Consider the following 19,684-nt stretch of genomic DNA (forward strand, 5'->3'; position numbering starts at 1 on the left):
TTGATGAATGTGATGATCCGTGACACTCATCATCATTCTCACCTATGAACGTGCGTGACTGACAACCACCTCCGTTCTACCTTAGGCCGGGCGCATATCTCTTAGATTCCCCAAACAGAATCTTCGTGGTATAAGCTAGAATTGATGGCGGCATTCATGAGAATCCGGAAAGTCTAAACCTTGTCTATGGTATTCCGAGTAGGATTCTGGGATTGAATGACTGTGACGAGCTTCAAACTCCTGAAGGCTGGGCGTTAGTGACAGACGCAAAAGAATCAAGGGATTCTATTCCAACCTGATTGAGAACCGACAGATGATTAGCCGTGCTGTGACAGAGCATAGGACCATTTTCACTGAGAGGATGGGATGTAGCCATTGACAACGGTGATGCCCTATATACAACTTGCCATGGAAAGGAGTAAGAAGAATTGGATGAATGTAATAAGAAAGTAGAAATTCGAGAGGAGCACAGCATCTCCATACGCCTATCTGAAATTCCCACCATTAATTTACATAAGTATTTCTATCTTAGTTTATTTATCTTTATTTTCTATTTATCCCATTAATCAAATTTAAACCAATAATCCAATTATACTTGAATCCGCCTAACTGAGATTTACAAGGTGACCATAGCTTGCTTCATACCAACAATCTCTGTGGGATCGACCCTTACTCACGTAAGGTATTACTTGGACGACCCAGTACACTTGCTGGCTAGTTGAACGGAGTTGTGTGCACACATAGCAAAGAGCCATAATAATGATTCCATACAACAACAAAGAATACTATATTGATGTGATCACAATTTCGTCCACCACATTTGAACTAGCATTATCAACTGTAATGCTAAAGACTCTACTTATTCCCTAATTTAAAAGATATTTTTCTATCTTCCTACCAATTGTTTCACCTTTATGATTCTTGATGAGACAAAAGTTAAGAATTATCTTTTGTAACTTCCAATCTTGATCAATAAAATGTGCAACGAGGCAAAGATAGTTTGGATTTTGTACAGAAGTCCAACAATCAGTGGTCAAACACACTTTTTGATTTGAGTTTATAAAGACACTCTTCAACTTATGTTTTTCATTCATGAACAAGTTCCAACAATCCCTAGCAACTGAAATTCTACCCGGAATATGGAATTTTGGTTGTAAAACATTCATAAATAACGAAATCCCTCCCCTTCGACAAATCTAAAAGGCAACTCATCTATGATTTATCATTTTAGCAAGAGCTTGTCTACATAAATCAGGATCAAATGATACAGCAGTCAAACAATTACCCAGCCCATTTCCTTCTTCTTTTTTAAGTTGCTGCATAACAAGTATTTTTTGTGTGGGATCAAGTGAATCTTTTGGAAATTTTCTACATTGACTCAACAAGTGACTATTAAGATTGCTAGTACCATTTTATGTGAATCGGCTGTATAAGATGCTCTACACCACTTACATATAGCCCTAGGTTTGGGACCACTTTCATCTTTTTTAAAATTCTCCCAAGTCCAAGATCTAGGTCTAACAGGTTTTTTAGTGTTACATGTACCATGTTCCTCAGACTGGCCAGGATTAGGTGACTCATCAGCAACATTTGCTTTGCCTCTCCTCCTCTTAAATCTAGTTCCTTTATTGTTCTGATCACTGTGCGGCGGCAATGGCGGCAACGATGGTGGCTGCGTCTGCGTCTGAGTTTGTGGCTGCGACTGCGGTTGTGGAGGCGTCATTGATTCTGACTGTCTTAAAGATCTGAATGATTCAAAAGTGGATGGAGTAGCACTGGTAAATCCTGACTTACTACTTTGAACATCCTGTGATAACAAAGAATAATTAATCAGTTTATGTTATTTTAATATTTTTCTCAATTAATCAACATATTGAGTTGTTACCAACATACGCATTACAAAATAAAAATATTACCTGAGGATATGAAGTTGACATTGTTGACTTTCAAATTGAAAGCTAAAATCAACCGAACAAATATAAAATCTGCAGAAGATAAAAAAAATAGAATTCAATTTCAATCAACAAGAACAAAATACTTAATTTAATACAAAGTTTAACAAATTTTAATAACAAGATTATATTGTCAAAAATAATAAGAATATCAGGACAACAAGAACAAAATAAAATTAAAATACAGTTTAACAAGTAAAAATTAAAGCAAGTAAAAATATACCTTGAACAGTTTAACACAGTTTAACACATATTAACAAGTAAAAATTAAAATTAAACAAAATTTTAAAACAATAGAACAAAATAAAATAAACAAAAGCAAATAAAAATATACCTTGAAGAAGAGGCGGCAGCGGCGCCACTTAAGGGAGAAGGCGACAACGGCGTCACCGAGGAGAGGAGACAGCAGCAGCGTCATCGAGAAGAAGAGACGACGAAGGGCATCATTCAGAAGAGGAGCGGCAGACGGCGTCGGTGTGTGACAGTGAGAGTGAGTGATGTTGTGATAGTAAGAGTGAGTGATAATGTGATGGTGAGAGTGAAAAATGAAGACTAAGAGAGAGCAGAGGGATTTCTTTCTTTATATTAGGATTTCAAACCTTTGGGGAAGCGGTGCTAGTGCGCTACGTAAGGGTCTTCTTATTATTATTATTATTATTTGTAATATATGCAGTTCGGTTCGGTTCGGTTGTGCAAAGTAAAACCACAAACTGAATCGAACCGTAATAAAATTGATTCAAAATTAAAAAAATATCTAAAATTAAACGGTTTGTTTCGATTTTTGATTTAGATTGATACGATTTTGCAGTTTTTTAGACCGATTTGAATCTGAATATCGCTATTTAGAAGTTAATTTTTTTTGTAGTCTTTGTAGATAAGGTTAGAAATTTGTAGAATTGACTTCCATACTTTAGATAATTTGTCTTGTGAATGAACCTAACAAGATATTATTAGAGGATTATTAAAAGTTGGTGAAAAACTGAATATAAATATTAATTAAGATAGGAATATATTATTTTAATTTAAAGCTACTGGACCATCAATAATTCTAAGATGGGCCTAGGAGCACGGTAGTAAGGTGGGTTATGTGATATTATGGTAATAGACTCAGGCTGTTGGTAGTTTTGTAGGATGAAATAACAAAATTTTTATAATATATAAAAAGGGGTGGGGTTTGGGTCATAGTTTTTTGTTTTCGGCTTGTTAGGCCCCGTTGTATTAGTCTAAAAACTTGGATTCAGAAAATATCAAGATTTGTATCTATATTAGCCAATATCCAATAATACATATTTCACAGTACTTACGTTGACAATATGTAAAAACAAAAAAAAATTATGAAATAATTAGCTCATGACAAATATAACAATTCAAGCAATTCACCACATCATCTACTTTTTAATTCTTGCCTTCTGCAACCACTTAAAGCTACTCTAATCACCACAACTACATAACCTAATCCTCTCTAGAATATACAATCATTTCTCAAAAATTAAACTTCCATAAAATCTTCATTAAAATTTACTCTTGGTTAACCACAAAAGCAACATAACTAAGAGAACCCACAATAAAATGATTATAACCACATCAAAAATATTTTATTTTTTTTCATTATTTGGCCCATCGAATTGGCTTCAATTCTTATTTGCATAAATTTCATAAACCAACCACCATTCCCACAAGTGTATTACACATTCACATAATGGTCCACATAAAATCTACCTTCCAAAGCCCATTGTACAAGTAACATAGATCTAGCAACAATATAATAAAATAATACTTTTTAAAATAATTTAATATTTCAGATTTTTTTTTTGGTTTACCTAAACGGTATCTCCAACCCAACAGGTTAAAGACTAATCCGTCGCGGATCTGAGCTCTATTTAAGAGTCTTCCGCTGGCCAATGAGTTGCTGCATACACAAGACAGAATTCGAACGCCCGACACTTACTTAAACGGACAAGTGAACTGACCACTCGACTAAGTCAAGTTAGTTATTCTATATTCATTTAATAACATTCCATTAGTATTTTATCATGATCCACTTAACACGTATTACAATGTTTGTTCAAAGACAAATTCTAAAAAAGAATTGGTCCCACAACAGCAAATACTGTCACCAACAGCAGCAACTATATATAGAAAATAAAATTGAAGGGATACAAGTTTTAGATTTAACCATGACACGCACCAACTAACAGATAAATCTTGCTTCAGCATCATAGAATTGTCTTTTAAATTTATGTATAGCAAAATAAAAAATAACAATCACAGACATATAGCAATGACTTAATCCACTTTTTCATTATGTTAACCTTGTTATATATTATATGTATGCATTGCTAAAATTATAATTTATATATAATTTGATTATCATTCAATAATAACATTGTACTATATAAAATTATAAAATTATTTGTCTATTTTTATTATAATTTTATATATTTATTTAATTATTATCGAATCAAATGATTCAACTAATAACTCTCTAGTTGATCTATTAATCTAATAATTTAGTAGCTAAACTAGGTCTAATATCGGTCCGATTTTGATAATAATAGAAAAAACGTATAATCTCTTTTCCAAATCAATCATAAATACGACCATGAAATTTGCCAAAGTGGATTATGTTTTCAATTCTACATGTGATAGATGGGTCATGTATCTAATAAGACCATTAAAATGGATTAAATCTGTTAAGTTAGTCTGATTATTCACCTTAAATAGAAAAATTTTTATCTCTAAAATTAGGTCCGCAAAAACAAGACGCTAAACAATCACGATTGTATTAACTAAAAAAAAAATAGCAAGTTAAATGCGTGGTACGTTTTTTTTTTTAACTTTTTCCAAAAAAAAATCACTTTTTTTTCCCTTCAATTTTTCCTCCTAATCCGACTTGAATACCTAATCCACCTAGTAAAAAAAAAATTCTATGTTGTTTACGTTTTTGACCCACAAGTGCTTTTCTTTAATTCAATATTTATTTTTGGATTCTAAACAAGATTTTTCTATCTATTTTTTTTAAGTAAAAAACAGATGGGTCAATCTATATAATTTGTCAGGATGGCCATAAATGGCCTAAGTTTAAAAATTAAAAGCGAATTTGAATAAATAATTTAATTTAGTTCTTTTAAAAATGAAATTTAAATCCTAAGAACTTATATTAAAAATAATTTTTAAGTAAGTTATTTTATATTTAGTATTTTAATCACAAAAATATTTATTTTGAAAAGAAAATAATTAAAAAATTATTTTTTAAATTTTTTCATAAATACTTTAAATAATTTTTTAAATAATTATAAATTAATTTTAAAAATTATACTAAACATTAATGTTGTAGGTTTTTATAAATTAAAAAAATTATTTATGGACCAATCCAGATTAAGTCCCATGAATAAACAAAAAATAAATGAATTGACTCATATTAGCCAAGCCCTTAAGTAAAGTAGGCCTAAACGGGTTGGTTTAGCTCATTTAATAGTCATAGAACCAATACTGCAATACATGGGGGCTATATACTTTCCAAAACTAAAAGCCAAAATTTCTAAAATCCAAATCCAACTTTTGTTAGCACAACGAAACTCTAATAGTCGTTGTTGCCTTCAATCTTCAATGCAAGGTTCTGAAAATCGGACAGGACCGACCGGTTTAATTGAGTTAATCGAGAATTGATTATTAGACCAGTCCAATTGATCTCAAAAACTAATCTACAAAAACTGATGAAAAAATTGGTCGAATTGGTAATTAATCGATGAACCGGTCAAATCGGTTGGATTTTTAAAAGTATCAGTTTTTTTTTATAATAGATAAAAAATGGCGCTGTTTTGGCACAAAAAAAAAAAAACTAAACGAGTCCAACCCACTTACACACATAGCTGACCCGGTAACCCAATTGCCCAACCCCTTATGCAAACAGCGAGACCCAGTTCCCTCATTCACCAACCACCACACCTCAACCCTAATTTCTCTTCCAAGTTTCACCACACCAGCCTCATCTTTTTCTGCGATCTCCTCCCAAATAGGTTTCATAATCCCATTGTTGTGATTCCAAGGGAGTACCGCCGCCAAGAGTGGAGATGGTTTAGCCACTATCAGAGAAACGCGCCAGAGAAGTCCGCTTGCTTCCTCTTTGCAACGATGTAGCTGCCGTTTGCTCATCTCGGTTTTCGGAGCACTGCACCACTGGTGTCGTAGATTGGATCTAGTGGATTAGATCTGCGATTAGATTAAATTCTTCTTCCTTTGTTTCTTCATCATCTAACACAATTAAGCTCTGATCTCTTATTTCTTCTTGTTGCTGAGGTTTTATTGATATGTGGAAGTACTGAATTCGAGTTTCTGATACTGTATTTATTTATTTTTTAATTCTTGCTGCCTCTCTTGATTAAAAGAAATGATAATTGTGATAATATTTGACACGGTTCTACTGGAGACATGGCCATCCTCTGTTTAATGGTTTCCCCTCCTTATGATTGCTGCATATGAAAGCTGTAACAATCAATTGCTATGGCAATGTATTGTTCAATGAATCTAAGATTAAGATGAACTTATGAATAATACGAAATAACAAATGTTTGGTAAGCAAATCTTCTGCTATTAAGAAAATTCAGTTTATTGTTATTATATATTGAATTTTTTTTATAATTTTATTGTATATTTAACTAAATCGGTTCAATTTCGGTTCAATTTTGATTGGATCATTAAACCATTGAATCAGTCACTTAACTAGTTTAATAACTGATCCGGTTCTCACAACATTGCTTTAATGTGGCCTATGAATGCCTACTATACAGGCCCATGGATGCTTCACACACCTTCCTCACATGACCCATATAATAACACTCTCCCTCATTGGGATGTTCTCCACTCATTATATTCATTGAAGAGTAAAGTGATAATTAGGTTTTTGAAGATTTTGTGTTCGGACAAGTTAGACCTTTAAAAAAAGTAACAATTAGGTCCCTCAAAAAATGAAACGTGGACACGTTACATCCTTCTATTAGTAATACTAACAGTGCTTCTGACGTAGACGGTTAATGTAAGTGAGGTGTCACTACATTGGAATTACTCTAAATGATAAGAACAAATTGGTCCTTGAATGTTGTTTAATTTTAACATATCCCAAAATTCTAATTGTCCAGAATTTCCAATTATTCACCCTGAAATAAAACAAAACCCTAGCACAACGCAGAATGAATAGCACCGGAAGCTTCCAAGTGTAATTGCCAATTGTATGTAACAATATACAAGTCTAGAACAATAGAGAATCCTGATCGGTTGTTTCTAGGATGGCCAAATTTTAGGGTAATTGCTATCTCCTTCTTACAGTTGCTTTGATTTGTTCTGCACAAAAAGAAAATATTTTCATTTCTTGAATATTTTTTTACAGGAGAATTTTAGCAGAGATTGATTGACTTGGAGAAAAGAATTTTAGTGTTGGAGAAGCATGAGTCTCCTAGAATTGTTGTTAGTCTATTTAGGAATGTTTGTTTTTTCTTTTATTGGGTTTATGTTTGGAGTAGTTGTGTCTGTCTTGTGTAATGGTACTAGGTGAACTAGAATTATTACTGTAAATATAATGTCGTTTGTTTACCATGAATGAAGTTAGTTGTGAAGTGTGAACCATTATTGTAAGTATGTAGTTTGTTTACAATGAATGATATTATCTGGTTGTTTTAAATATTTGCAAAATCTGATAAACAACCACATCAATGATAAAAGCATTATCCGAAGTGAAATATAATTAACATAGATAATAAATATTACTCAAAGTGAGTTAAGTACATCAGTAGACTTATGGAATTGCATCACCTGAATCTAAAATATAACCAAATTCACCCTAAAAACACAATGCACAACACTACTGTGCTAAATCCAAAAGAAATCATCACCCCCAAAATAACATCATATCTACCAAAAAAAATATCATCCCAAAATAATATTATATCCACCAAAATAGCATGTCCAAATCAAAGTTTTTAAACCTAAAAAAATTAAGTCATAATCTATTTAAGCTAAGAAGATCAATATTCTAATGCCAAGGCCTAAGCCTAAAAATTTTAACATTTTTTAGGCTAGTCCAGTATTTATTATTGCCCTTATTTCTGCATAGAGAAGATCAGTTGGCCCTTGAGCTATTTGTAATTGTGAGGCAAATTGTGGGTGAGAAGTTTGTGCAAGCCTAACAATAGTTTCTTTTTTTTTAAAGAGAGCTGAATTTAATGGCTTGTTTGATGAAGGCTTTGATTGGACTTTTTCTTTTCTTGACTGCCTTGGATGACTGCTCCTATACAATGCTAGACCAACATCAAAAGCAAACAGTGGATATAATAATTGAAATTGTTAGCAATAGCAGTAGCACTAACTATAGTTGTGTTTGTGGATTGTGGAATATTCATTGTTGGGACTTGATTAGACTAAAACATAGAATAACAGTTGCATAAAATATGCACAATTTCACCTTTTAGTGTACAATTAAACTCTTATAAAAATTATAAAAGGGACAATTAAATTCTTATAAAAGTTATGAAAAATACAATTAAACTCTCATAAAATATATTACATGGACAACTAAATTTTCATGTTTAAAAGAGTTAAAGACTAACCTCAGGATCGACAGTAATCTCTTGTTAATGTTGGGTGCACTTTGAGATAGTGCACACTTCTCTTGAGAGACAAACTCACGTTGAGTTTTGGTCTTTTTTTTTGGTACCTTTCTTTATTGTTGGAACTCTCTTGCAAGTTTTGTAGTTCTGCCTAGGATTGCCACACTTGCTGCAAATGACCATAAGACTCCTCCTAACCTTATTTTCATTCATCAATGACTCTATAGAATTTTTCTTCTTTACAGACAATATTAATTCACTACCAAGCTAAGCAACTAAAAATTCAGTTTTTTAATGGTTTATGCACGATTTTCAGCAAAGAACAAAAAGCTCTAAACCCAAAAGAGTAGACATTCATATTATTTTAATGGTTCATGCAAGATTTTTGCTAATAAAAAATCATAACCACTTGCTTTACACACTTTTAAACATAAACCACAAATTCTTTACATCATTGGAACCACAAAAAAAAAACCACAACTTTCGAAACACAAAAATGACTAAAAAATCTTTTACCTGGAGGTTGAATGTCATGACTAAAAAGGTGGGGACGTATCTGTCCCATCAAAACGACGTCATTTTAGCCACGTGTTCAGGGACTAATGTATCTTGAACGCAATGCATGTTGCTTTACTTGACACATCACGCATACAACCTCCCGTAGGAGAGAGTGCGTATTAACCGATTCAACCTGATTTGGGGACTTATATGGCATATATCTAATAATCTTGGAGACTCAGGACCTAGTTAATTTTTTTTAGGGACAAATCTGTTGGACCGCCAAATCTTTGGAGACCTATTTGAGGTATTACTCTTAATTAATTAAAAAAAAGAGAGTACTTTGAAATAGATTTTTATATTTGTTTCAAATTAAATAGAATCAAAAAAATAAATAAATTTAATAATATTTATAAATGACTATTTTGTGAATAATATTTGTAAATTTTCATATTAATTTTATATTTTTGTTATACATAATAATATAATAACTTTTTTATCATGCCTTATTTAATTTAATTTAATTTAATTTATATATTCTAAATGTTAAATAATTTCTAAAATTTTTATTTTATTTTAAATTATTAATATCAAATTTAAAATCTTAAAATAAATATATAAAATTTAATTTCTTAAAAATAATAGGTTGAACGTTGAACCACTAGAATAGATAAAGATTGTAATTTCACCGTCAAAATACACACATCAGACACAAGTGTTGAGTAAGTCAATTCGTTGCGTTCATGGAGTCAGTCAATTTTATTGACGGCTATCGTTGGAATTCTACCGCAGCCAAATTATATTGTACGTCAAAGGAAGGAACATACATATTTCATAACTTATCGAGGGAATGATGGATACAAGGCAGGGAAAAAGGAAATAACACACACCAAACTTTGGTTCGGGCAACTAAATTATGATTTCTGGAAAAACAATATAAGAAATATGCAAATACAAAGGCAGACAGAAACTCCATTAACCAGTGTTCTGCATGCCAGCAGCAATACCCTTCATGGTGAGGATGAGGGTGTCTTCCAAACCAGGAGCATATTCACTTGTTGGGTTCAGTGTTATAAGTTCATCAGCAGGTTTACTTATCTCTATATACTCTTTTGAGATGTGCGGTCGCAAACTCACGTTATAGTTCGGATCACGGATACGTTTCAATGTATAAGCTTGGCAAACGTTAAGGGTGGTAATGTAAGAATCACGCAAGCGGAGCCTTTGTTTTAAGTATGGATCCCCTTCAAGAAGATCTCTGTGTCCACACACCTGATAGTAAAGCAAAAGTGAAAATGAGCTTTGAGTATCAGTCCATTGATAGATTCAACTGGAATGATGCTTGTAGCACATTTTAGAAAGGGATTAGCGTTTACCTGAAGCAGGAGTTTCTTGGTTTCGTCAAACTTGGTCCTCAACTGCTCCCCAAACGACCATAGATCTTGTGAAACAAGGAGCTTATCATACAGGGCAGCTATGCCAGGGTCTCCCTTGGCAAACACCATTTCCACTAAATCAAGAGTGACCCTGAAGAAAGGCCATTGATTGTACATTTCTTGCAGCATATGAAGATTCTTAATATCCTTCCCAATAACATGTCTAAATGCTTCCCCGAAGCCTAGCCACACCGGAAGATGAAACCTTGTTTGTGTCCAGGCAAATATCCAAGGTATTGCACGGAGAGTCTCAATGCCTCCACTTGGTTTTCGCTTTGCTGGTCGACTTCCTATGTTCATGCGGCCATACTCCAACTCTGGAGTAGCCTGCATTTTAGAGGGTTGAGTTAAATACAAAACTGGTTAATAGAGAGAAAATGAAAAATACAAATTGATGTTTGCAGTTTATATCTTACCAGACGGAAGTACTCAACAAATCGAGGTTCTTTGAATACAATAGAGCGGTATTCCTCTGTAGCAATGACAGCCATCTGATCCATCAAAGCCCGCCACTCTGGTTTGGGTGAGATTGGAGGATGCATTCCATGTTCTAGAGTTGCAGCAGTGTAACGTTGAAGTGTTCGGAAACATAAGTGCTGCTCTCCAAATGATTGTTCAATAACTTCACCTTGGACAGTTACACGAAGTGACCCATGGATTGTATCCGGAGGTTGGGATAAGATAGCAAGGTGGGTCGGACCACCTCCTCTCCCAACAGTTCCACCGCGACCATGGAACATTGTTAGCTTAACACCATACTCTTTAGCTACCTTGATAAGTTCCTCTTGGGCCTTATATAGCTGCCATGCTGCAGAGAACCTTCCAGCATCTTTACCTGAATCAGAATAACCAATCATAACTTCTTGCTTTCCGTTGATTCGGTTTCTGTACCATTCTACGGAGAACAACCGAGCCAAAGCAGCAGGAGCTGCCTCCAGATCTGCAAGTTTCTCAAACAATGGGACAACTCTTAGTGGATGCTTGACATGGCATTCACGTTGCAGAAGTTCAACTGCAAGCACATCAGATGGTGCAGTTGCCATTGATATGATATATGCTCCAAAGTTATCTGCTGGCAGTTCAGCAATAACATGAAATGTGTCCAAAACATCTTTAATTTCTTCAGTTTTGGGAAGGTCGCGCCCAAACAGTGGCCGTTTGCCACTTAATTCAGACAAAAGCCATTGCTGCCGTTTCTCTTCTGACCATTCCTGGTAGGAACCAATTTCCAGATGCTTGGTAATGGCATCCAACACATCAGTATGACGGTCTGACTCTTGCCTGATATCAAGCCTCACTAGTGACAATCCAAAAGTAGATACTTGCCGAAGGAAATCTAGAAGGCTTCCATCAGCAATTGCCCGATCACCACAAGCACAGAGTGATCTATAGCAAAGTTCCAGGGGTTCCAAGAACTGTACAAGATTTGAACTTTCGTTAATATCTTAAATATAAGTTATCTGCTGCAGAATGATATTTATGGGTATTAGGTTTCAGGTACTACGCAAATTTTCACCAAGTATTTTTCAGACATCAAAGGACAAGGCAGCTATTAATTGACATGCAATGCAATGGATCTAAATGTTTGATACATCAAAATGAACTTTTATGTTTTTTCTTTTGATGAGTAAGCAACAGCAACAAAAACAAAGCCTTATCCCAATAAGTAAGGTCTACTACATAGATCAAACGATACCATTGTATCCTATCATGTGTGATCTATAGTGAGAATGTTTAGATAGAGATCTCGTTTGACCACTTCATGTTTAGGTTTTCCACTACCTCTAAAGACAGAGGATACACATGCATGATAATTGTAGTACACAATCAAACACCTTTACCGACCCGAGCACCCCAAATCTATTAACAACCAACACCTAAAAAACCTCGATTCCCTACCCAAATCTATCCCTGCAAACATGGTTGCTTTTGACCTAAAATAATCCTAAAAACACAAAAGTACAAACAGTTTGAACAACAATATACCACCCGAGATTAAGGTTCCTATCCTAATGAATAGCTCCTTTGAAGCACCAAAAGATCCACTCAATAGCATCACCAAAATAGCTCAAGTGCACAATAACCTCCACCCTGATCTTCAAAAATAATAGCAGCAAGCCAAAAGCATAACAAACCAAATAAGAAAAGCATATCAGCACCACACCTCTTACAGAGAAAATCCAATTCCAATCTCACCACACGCGCCGTAATTTATCCTTCTAGGCAATGAGCTAGTTTGGTTGTACGGTTGGGGAAGTATTTCTTTAAAAGCAAAAGTTGAAGTAGAAGCAAAATATTATTTTGCATTTAGATGTAATTAAAGTATCTGAATTTGACAAATATAGTTCTTATTTTCAATAACATGACAACATTATGTTTGGATTAAAAAAAGAATACTACATAATTATGTTTAGTTAAGTAATTATTTAATATTATTATATTTTAATATTACACAATGCTCATACACCAGAGCTCTACATATTATAAAACCACACATGCCCAAATCCCACATGGAAAATCCAAGATACACGAACTTTTTTGTCTCAATTACATCCTTCTTCAGGGCCAAAATTTTAAGGACCAAAAATTAACTCATAACAAGGTAAGTATTGATGAAAATTCAAAAACAAAAGGTGGATAAATGCACAAGGCTCCCACATGGAGATCCATGAAAGTATATAAAAAGCTTCCCACAAGTGCAAAAGCTGTTTCCATGTTAAAAAAAAGTTTACATTTGTTTTTTACTTTTTATTTTTTAATGCACTGAATTTAATAAAGGAGGCCAGGGAGGTGCTTACAAACTTAATAAACAACCAGTGGAGATGTCAAATGGTTGAGTAAACATAGGAAATTGCAAGAGTTGGGAATATCACATTATCAAAAAAAGATAGAGAATGGATACACCTGATGGTAGAAGTTAAAGGGAAAGTTGGTAAGAGCCAATTTATTACTTGCTGTAAAGAAAGTTAAAATGGACATATATACCTCCTCAACATTGGTAAAAGTTTCTTCCTCTGGAATTTCAGAGTGCCCGTGTGCTAGCAAATGACGAGATCGCTCACGAGTCTGATAAAGCCTATCCCTTACTTCACCCAGTAACACACGGTATGGTTCATTTGGGGGAATGATTTTCCAAAACTCTGTCATTAAGAAGAGTATTAGTAAGTGAACTAAACAAACCTATTAAAAAATTACAGCATTTTCTGCAATATTTCAATAAATAACATTACATAATAACAGCTGACATTGTACTATGGAGGTTCTTATTAAATAAACTAATAAACTATATCTTGAACTATAGGAAGGAATTTAGTGAACACCTATATAGTGCTTTGCAACTGCATCTTTTCTGGAAGACCTGTTAAGTTCATCTGCACGTACACGCAGCTCATCATTGCAACGCCACATTGACAGCTACAGATACAAGGTTGCAATTAAGCAAAATGCCAAAATGGTGCAAGAGTAATAAACCGCCCACAATGATTATTTTAAAGAGCTGATAATTACTTCAAACATAAGATCCTCTATCTGGGAATAATATAAATTAGCAGCCATCATTCTAGCCAATAAACAAACATCCCTTGTCACTTCAGGAGTTACTCTTGGATTGCCTGCATCGTATTGAACATAGTCAGAGGCATTTTAAATTCATTCTTAGAGAAGATTAAGAGAAATGTGAAACATGTCACAAAGACATAAAATTAACTGAAAGTACCTAGCTACGATCCACATTTGGTATGATAAATTTGAAGAATTTATAATTTCTAAACATGGTGGCAGCTCCCCTCCCCTCATTTTTTCATTAAAGATTCTTTTTTTTTGAATCGAATAGGATTTTGTTGTATTTTAAAGATAATTATGCAGATCTTTCCATTTCTCCCTATAGTAAGAAATATACTTTTGGTCAAACATTAGAACCATACCATCACGATCACCACCCATCCAAGAAGAAAATTGAATAAGAGGAGCATTATAAGGGACACGTTCATTTATCCCTATATTCTTCAAAGCTGTATCGAGCCGACGTAGAAATTTGGGTACACCAGTCCAAATTGTCTCATGGAAGTAGCTCATCCCTGCTCTCATCTCATCTTGCGGGGTTGGAGGAGTCCTCCTAATCTCATCAGTACGGAAGGCAGCTTGGATCTACATGAACAGAATTAACAAATGAAATTGATTAATAAAATACAATTTACTTGAGCATCCTCTCTTCTATCATTTGAACTTCTGCATGTTAACTTCAAACAAAGGCATTGATGTGATTTTAAAGGAAATCACATGGAGAACAGGTCCCAGCATAAGATTGATTGCAAGTAAAACATGTCAATCCATGTCCCATCCAGGAGTTAGGAGTTATTCGTACCAATGAAGATTCCCATTGCAATGCAATAAATGTTTACTTGCATAGAGGAAGCCAACTGAAAAAACTACACAAAAGTCACTTTTGGGTTTCATTGCTGGCTGTAATGCCCAAAAACTAAGCTACTGATGGCTTGTTTTAAAAGCAAGGAAAGAGAAAAATCAGACACAGATAGCGCAGATATAAACAATTCCTGAACTTCAACTCCAACAATCATATTATGGACCAAATAATTTCCTCATTGTTCAGGGTTATCTAAATAAAATAACATAAATTTTCGTTGGAACGAAATTTCCATTTCTGTATTTTTTAGTTTAACAGAGAAGTGTAGACCATGGATACCAAGAAAAAGAATGATCTGCTTTGGAAAAATCAAATTGGAAGGATTATGATATTCACCTCCCTCTGTAGAGCCTCATCAAGTTCCTGCTTGTCATCAGGAGTTACATCTTTGGCATATAATTGAGTTAAACAGTTTCGTATCCTGTATAGATGAAGAATAGATTAATAGCTAAATTTCTTTATTTTGCAAAATAAATTAGAAAAGAAAACCAAAACAAGATGAGAGAGAGAGAGAGAGAGAGAGAGAGAAACCAAAGCATAAAATTTAAAAGCAAACCTTCCATGCTTCTGAAGCAAAGATCTACGAACAGATTGAGTAGGGTGAGCTGTAAGAACCAAATCAACGGTCTGGTTTTTCAGTGCTTCAAAAACTTCCTGAGGAGACTTTTTTAATTCCACTACAAGCTTCTTGAGTGTTTCTTCAATGTCTGATTCAGTAGTTGCATTGTTCTCATCAGCAAAATCTCCCTTTTTCAACTTGATCCTTCGCCGATGAGCAATCTGGACCTCTTCTGCTAAGTTGGCCAAGTTAAGCATATGAGAAAAGGATTTGGCGACGACAATTGAATCACCAGCATCCAAACTAGTTATCAGATTTCCAAGTTCGTCCAGTTTCTTAGAGTCGTGTTTCCCTTCATATTCAGCAGAAAGCTCGTATACTTCTTGAACCTGCAGAATAACAAATAACTCATCAATCTAAAATATCTGAATTCAATAAATAATTAGAGGGAAGCATATAATCTAGTATACATAAGAATATGAAAGGAGTAAACACCAAATTTGATCCTCAGCAGAACCTCCAAACACCAAAAGCAAAGTGCCACTCGTAAGGCCAAAATGTTAACCAAGGGCCTCACACCAAAAGTTTGCAGTCTCATCTTTATCCATTAAAAGTTTAAAACAGCTAAATTTTCAATATCAGAAAATGACTCAGGTTAGGGGTGTCAAGCACAAATACAAATTTTATCACTGACAAAAGCATCGTAAAGTTCTTTCTCATTAGCACTTTTCAAGATCAGTATCCAGATTCCAGAATTCTTTGGTATATGTAAGCTTTGATTCCACACTTTTCTAAAGCCAAGCCAAACGGATCAACTTGTACTTTTGTTCCAAAAGTTGAGACATTTGGGATCACAAGCTCCAGTAAACACATACAAGTTTATAAAATGAAAAATGATCCAAAACAAATTCCAAGGAGTTGAAATCAGAAAAAAGAAACTCACCGTTTCTTTCAGATCCTCTCCGTGTAAGTCCTGAAGAATATCAAGGAAGCGATCCAATAGCAGAGCATCATACTCAATCAGTTTGTCATCTTCGCTCACTTTTGCCGGAACCAGCTGCCTAAGCTGGGCATCAATGGATGCCATCTTTTCCAACTTCTTTGCCATTGCAGCAACCTTTCACTTCCTCCCCTTACCTGCCAGCATAGTCAAAACTCAAAAACCAAAATTCACGAGAAGAAAAGGAACTACGGAACATGGAATCATGAAACAAATCAAGAACCATCTTAGTTAAACTATGAAGAGAGCCAAAACAGTTGATGGAGAAGAAAACAAACGGAGATATTGAGACCAAAATTCAGATGGATCGTGTTAGTTGATAGTACTTCGGCATACAGAAAAAGTGCACATGGAACAGTAACAAGAGTGAAAATGAAAAACTGAAAACTGAAAGTTGTAACTTTCGGATTCATTAGACGTGTGATGAAGCAGCGATTGGAGTGTAATAGTGTAGTACCTGTGTAAAGGGCCAATAAAGTTGTCAGAAGAGGGAGAAATAAGAAGAAAACGATGATGAGAATTTAGAATGGGTGAGAAGGAGAGAGAAATGGAGCAAGTAGAAGTGAAAGAATGCCAGATCCAGACTCCAGAGTGGTGGTGACTGGTGAGTCGTTATATGGAAATCAGCTACTGAACAGTGAAAAGTCTGCTAACTTGCTCACTCTCAGCGAGTGTAGTAGTGGGCCAGTACAGAAATGCGACTAAAAAAATGGCTTTTTTTTTTCTTCGGAAATTATTTTAGATATGTAGAAAAAAACGGCGTCTAAATGTTGAATTTTTTTTAGAAAGTAAAGTGTAATTTTTTATTTTTAAATGAGTTTTTTTATATTTTTTTGTCCCACTTATAAAATAAATGATAAGAGATCAAATTTTATCTTCTAAAATGAAATTTAAACTTTAGAGAATCTAAATCTTTGTTTAAATATGGATATTTGGAGTGTTTTCTAGAATTGTGGACGTATTAAAAAAGCAATCCAATACGTTACCTGTGTGTTGCAACATGTTACATGTTGAATGGATGTGCATCACGTGACACACGTTACCTGCATGTCCAACAGGTTGATTGTATGTTTACTTAGTATGTTACCTGCCTGCAATGTTTATCTACATATATATACACCAAAAATCCAAAAATTTCCATTTTTAAGTAAAACATACTGCTAAAATTCATATTAAAATTTTTTGGCCTTTTTTCTTAATAAATAAAAAAATTATATTTATTCTTTTAATTATTTTTCAATTTTCTACCGATTTAATTATTTGAACATTCTATAACTATATCAAAAATAATATAAGAAATTATAATACAGTTGCAGCCAGAAAATATTGGGGATCAAAATAGTACTTTACCACTACAAGAAAAATACTGAATATCATCAGATTTACAGTAAAAAACAATTGGACGGTATAAATCTCACTGGTAAATGTTTACCATCGAATTTATTTCGTCTGACAGTAATTACCGTCGAATTCTCTGACGGATTACCTGCTCACAAAACCAATTGGTTAGTAGCAGATTTTTTCCGATGGTAGTGTTGGCGCCAAAAAATGTTGTTCCGTGCCATATTATTGTCGAATTATTCTAACGGTAATTTCGACAGTAATGTCAATTTTTTTTTAATTTGAAATAAATTATCAATTTTGATTTTAAATTTAATTTTTTTCACACAATTACGAAATTCCACTATTAGTGGTCAATTCATAATTAATGAAGCATTTCTATTTAAAATAAATAATACAATGTTCAAATAAATTAAAAGTCAAGTACAACAAATAAATACAATAAAACAAAAAATTAATATCTACAGATCCAGGTAGTCGTTGTTAGTCCCATGGCCCTGAGTCGGCAGCGTAGAAGGCAGCGACGATGTCCGTGTGCCACCAGCAGGACCGCTGCCACCACCAAGGTCGATGCTAGCGGTGCACATCTGGTCCTGGTACACCTCTATCTGAGCCTCCATACGCTGCATCCGCTCCAGCGACTCCCTAAGGTCTAAACCCCAGTCTGAGCTCATCCATAGACGTCATGCGAGTGAGGATCTCCTGATACCTCTCCCGACAATTGTTAAACTCCTGAGCCTGCTAATGAAGGCTGCGCTGAAGCTCTTGCACTTGCAGCCTTAAATCCACGCCTTCCTCGGGTTGGATGGCTCGACTGGTGGCGGAGCCTGATGACGACCTCAATGTCGAGGTGGGAGGCTGCTGGCGAAGAATGACTCCATCCCATATACACGGTTCTTGTACGGGACTGAGGCGGTCTTGCGCCAAATCGCATCGAGGTCGACGACTAAAGCTGCAGAGCCATCGGCCTTGCTGAGACTGTTGAATCGTGGCCTCTAGTCTCTGTGTGTAGGACTTCTGTGCAATTAATACAAGTTACTGTGACTAGTAAGACAGATATACAGTTAATCTCTAACAATTTCATAGCAGAAAATAATCAGATGTATGTTTACTCACATAATGGTCCTGAGACCGTTGATAAACAAATCTCGCTTTGTTCTCTTTTAGCGTGTGGGTGTACTTGAATGTCTCCGCCAATGTGGCTTCGCAGTCCAACGACTTCGACTATACAAGTTGCATTGAAATACAAAATTATTATAATGCCTAGTAATGATATGCAAAACAAATAACGAAGTTATTAACAAAATTAAAAGAACTACATACCAGCCTGACCTTTGTCTTCATGAAGGTCACCGAGCCGCCAGTGTACTTGGACGACTTGGCTGATACCCTATTAGCTCATGCTGATCCATGAACCCCGCATTGGTCTCCCAATGAGCTAACATTCCCTTCTTTATCTCTGGTCAGAGCCATCCTGTTCGCTGGTCCCGCCCATGACGAACATCATCCAGCATCTGCTGGAGCTGCGACCCATTCTATGGTCAAATATCTTTCGGATGGCCAAGTCGTGCTCAGTATCCCAAATGAAGTGCAGTTGCAACAAAGAAGCTTTAAATTTAGTTAAGCAGATAGAGGATATAAACCAACTAAAAAGGTTTGAAATAGAAACAATGAAAGTAATTACCGTCTATTTCTCAAACTAACCCTTCCCGGTCTCAGCAGAGATCTTCGTGTAGCTGGGCCAAGGCTAGTCGTGTATTAGCTTGATGACATTCGTCATTTCCTGATTACATGTGTTTGGGTTCGTCAAAAACCTAACAACAACCCACAAATAAGAAATAACCTTAATCATTAAATCTAGAAAACAGGAATC

At 34.8% G+C, this 19,684-nt stretch overlaps 2 protein-coding genes and 1 long non-coding RNA gene across 4 annotated transcripts; all 3 read right to left on the bottom strand.

Moving 5' to 3' along the window:
* Positions 1–7,672: 7,672 nt before the first annotated feature.
* On the bottom strand, positions 7,673–8,992 carry LOC140182572 (uncharacterized). Its single transcript, XR_011878453.1, has 2 exons — positions 8,555–8,992; positions 7,673–8,245 (listed from the first exon to the last, which is right to left on the bottom strand). It is a non-coding gene; the product is annotated as an uncharacterized lncRNA (long non-coding RNA).
* A 778-nt stretch (positions 8,993–9,770) lies between these two features.
* Positions 9,771–17,148, bottom strand: LOC112790064 (phosphoenolpyruvate carboxylase, housekeeping isozyme). The gene is made up of 11 exons (XM_025832289.3): positions 16,928–17,148; positions 16,414–16,607; positions 15,468–15,859; positions 15,248–15,332; positions 14,412–14,634; positions 13,996–14,099; positions 13,809–13,902; positions 13,474–13,628; positions 10,905–11,903; positions 10,429–10,815; positions 9,771–10,324 (listed from the first exon to the last, which is right to left on the bottom strand). Exons 2-11 carry the CDS (start codon positions 16,576–16,578, stop codon positions 10,028–10,030), a joined length of 2,901 nt encoding a protein of 966 aa, XP_025688074.1. The 5' UTR covers positions 16,579–16,607; positions 16,928–17,148; the 3' UTR covers positions 9,771–10,027.
* A 957-nt stretch (positions 17,149–18,105) lies between these two features.
* On the bottom strand, positions 18,106–19,329 carry LOC114926166 (uncharacterized). 2 transcript variants are annotated; one of them, XM_029296726.2, is made up of 3 exons: positions 19,135–19,329; positions 18,928–19,035; positions 18,106–18,828 (listed from the first exon to the last, which is right to left on the bottom strand). In XM_029296726.2, exons 1-3 carry the CDS (start codon positions 19,153–19,155, stop codon positions 18,553–18,555), a joined length of 405 nt encoding a protein of 134 aa, XP_029152559.1. In that variant the 5' UTR covers positions 19,156–19,329; the 3' UTR covers positions 18,106–18,552. The 2 variants fall into 2 exon arrangements, with proteins under 2 accessions (XP_029152559.1, XP_029152560.1); XM_029296727.2 differs by having other exon boundaries at positions 19,144–19,287.
* Positions 19,330–19,684: the final 355 nt, after the last annotated feature.

The sequence above is a fragment of the Arachis hypogaea genome, chromosome 3, assembly GCF_003086295.3.
Source record: "Arachis hypogaea cultivar Tifrunner chromosome 3, arahy.Tifrunner.gnm2.J5K5, whole genome shotgun sequence".
Classification (NCBI taxonomy): Eukaryota; Viridiplantae; Streptophyta; class Magnoliopsida; order Fabales; family Fabaceae; genus Arachis; species Arachis hypogaea.

Excerpts from the sequence above, each read along its gene's own strand:
- LOC112790064 (XM_025832289.3), bottom strand. The coding sequence starts at position 16,578 with ATGGCAAAGAAGTTGGAAAAGATGGCATCCATTGATGCCCAGCTTAGG. Across the intron at positions 15,333-15,467 it reads TTGCTTCAGAAGCATGGAAG|GATACGAAACTGTTTAACTC; the intron begins GTTTGCTTTTAA and ends TCATCTATACAG. Across the intron at positions 13,629-13,808 it reads AGTTGCAAAGCACTATATAG|AGTTTTGGAAAATCATTCCC; the intron begins GTGTTCACTAAA and ends TCTTAATGACAG.
- LOC114926166 (XM_029296726.2), bottom strand. The coding sequence starts at position 19,155 with ATGAAGACAAAGGTCAGGCTG. Across the intron at positions 19,036-19,134 it reads TGAAGACAAAGGTCAGGCTG|TCGAAGTCGTTGGACTGCGA; the intron begins GTATGTAGTTCT and ends CAACTTGTATAG. Across the intron at positions 18,829-18,927 it reads AACGGTCTCAGGACCATTAT|AAGTCCTACACACAGAGACT; the intron begins GTGAGTAAACAT and ends TTAATTGCACAG.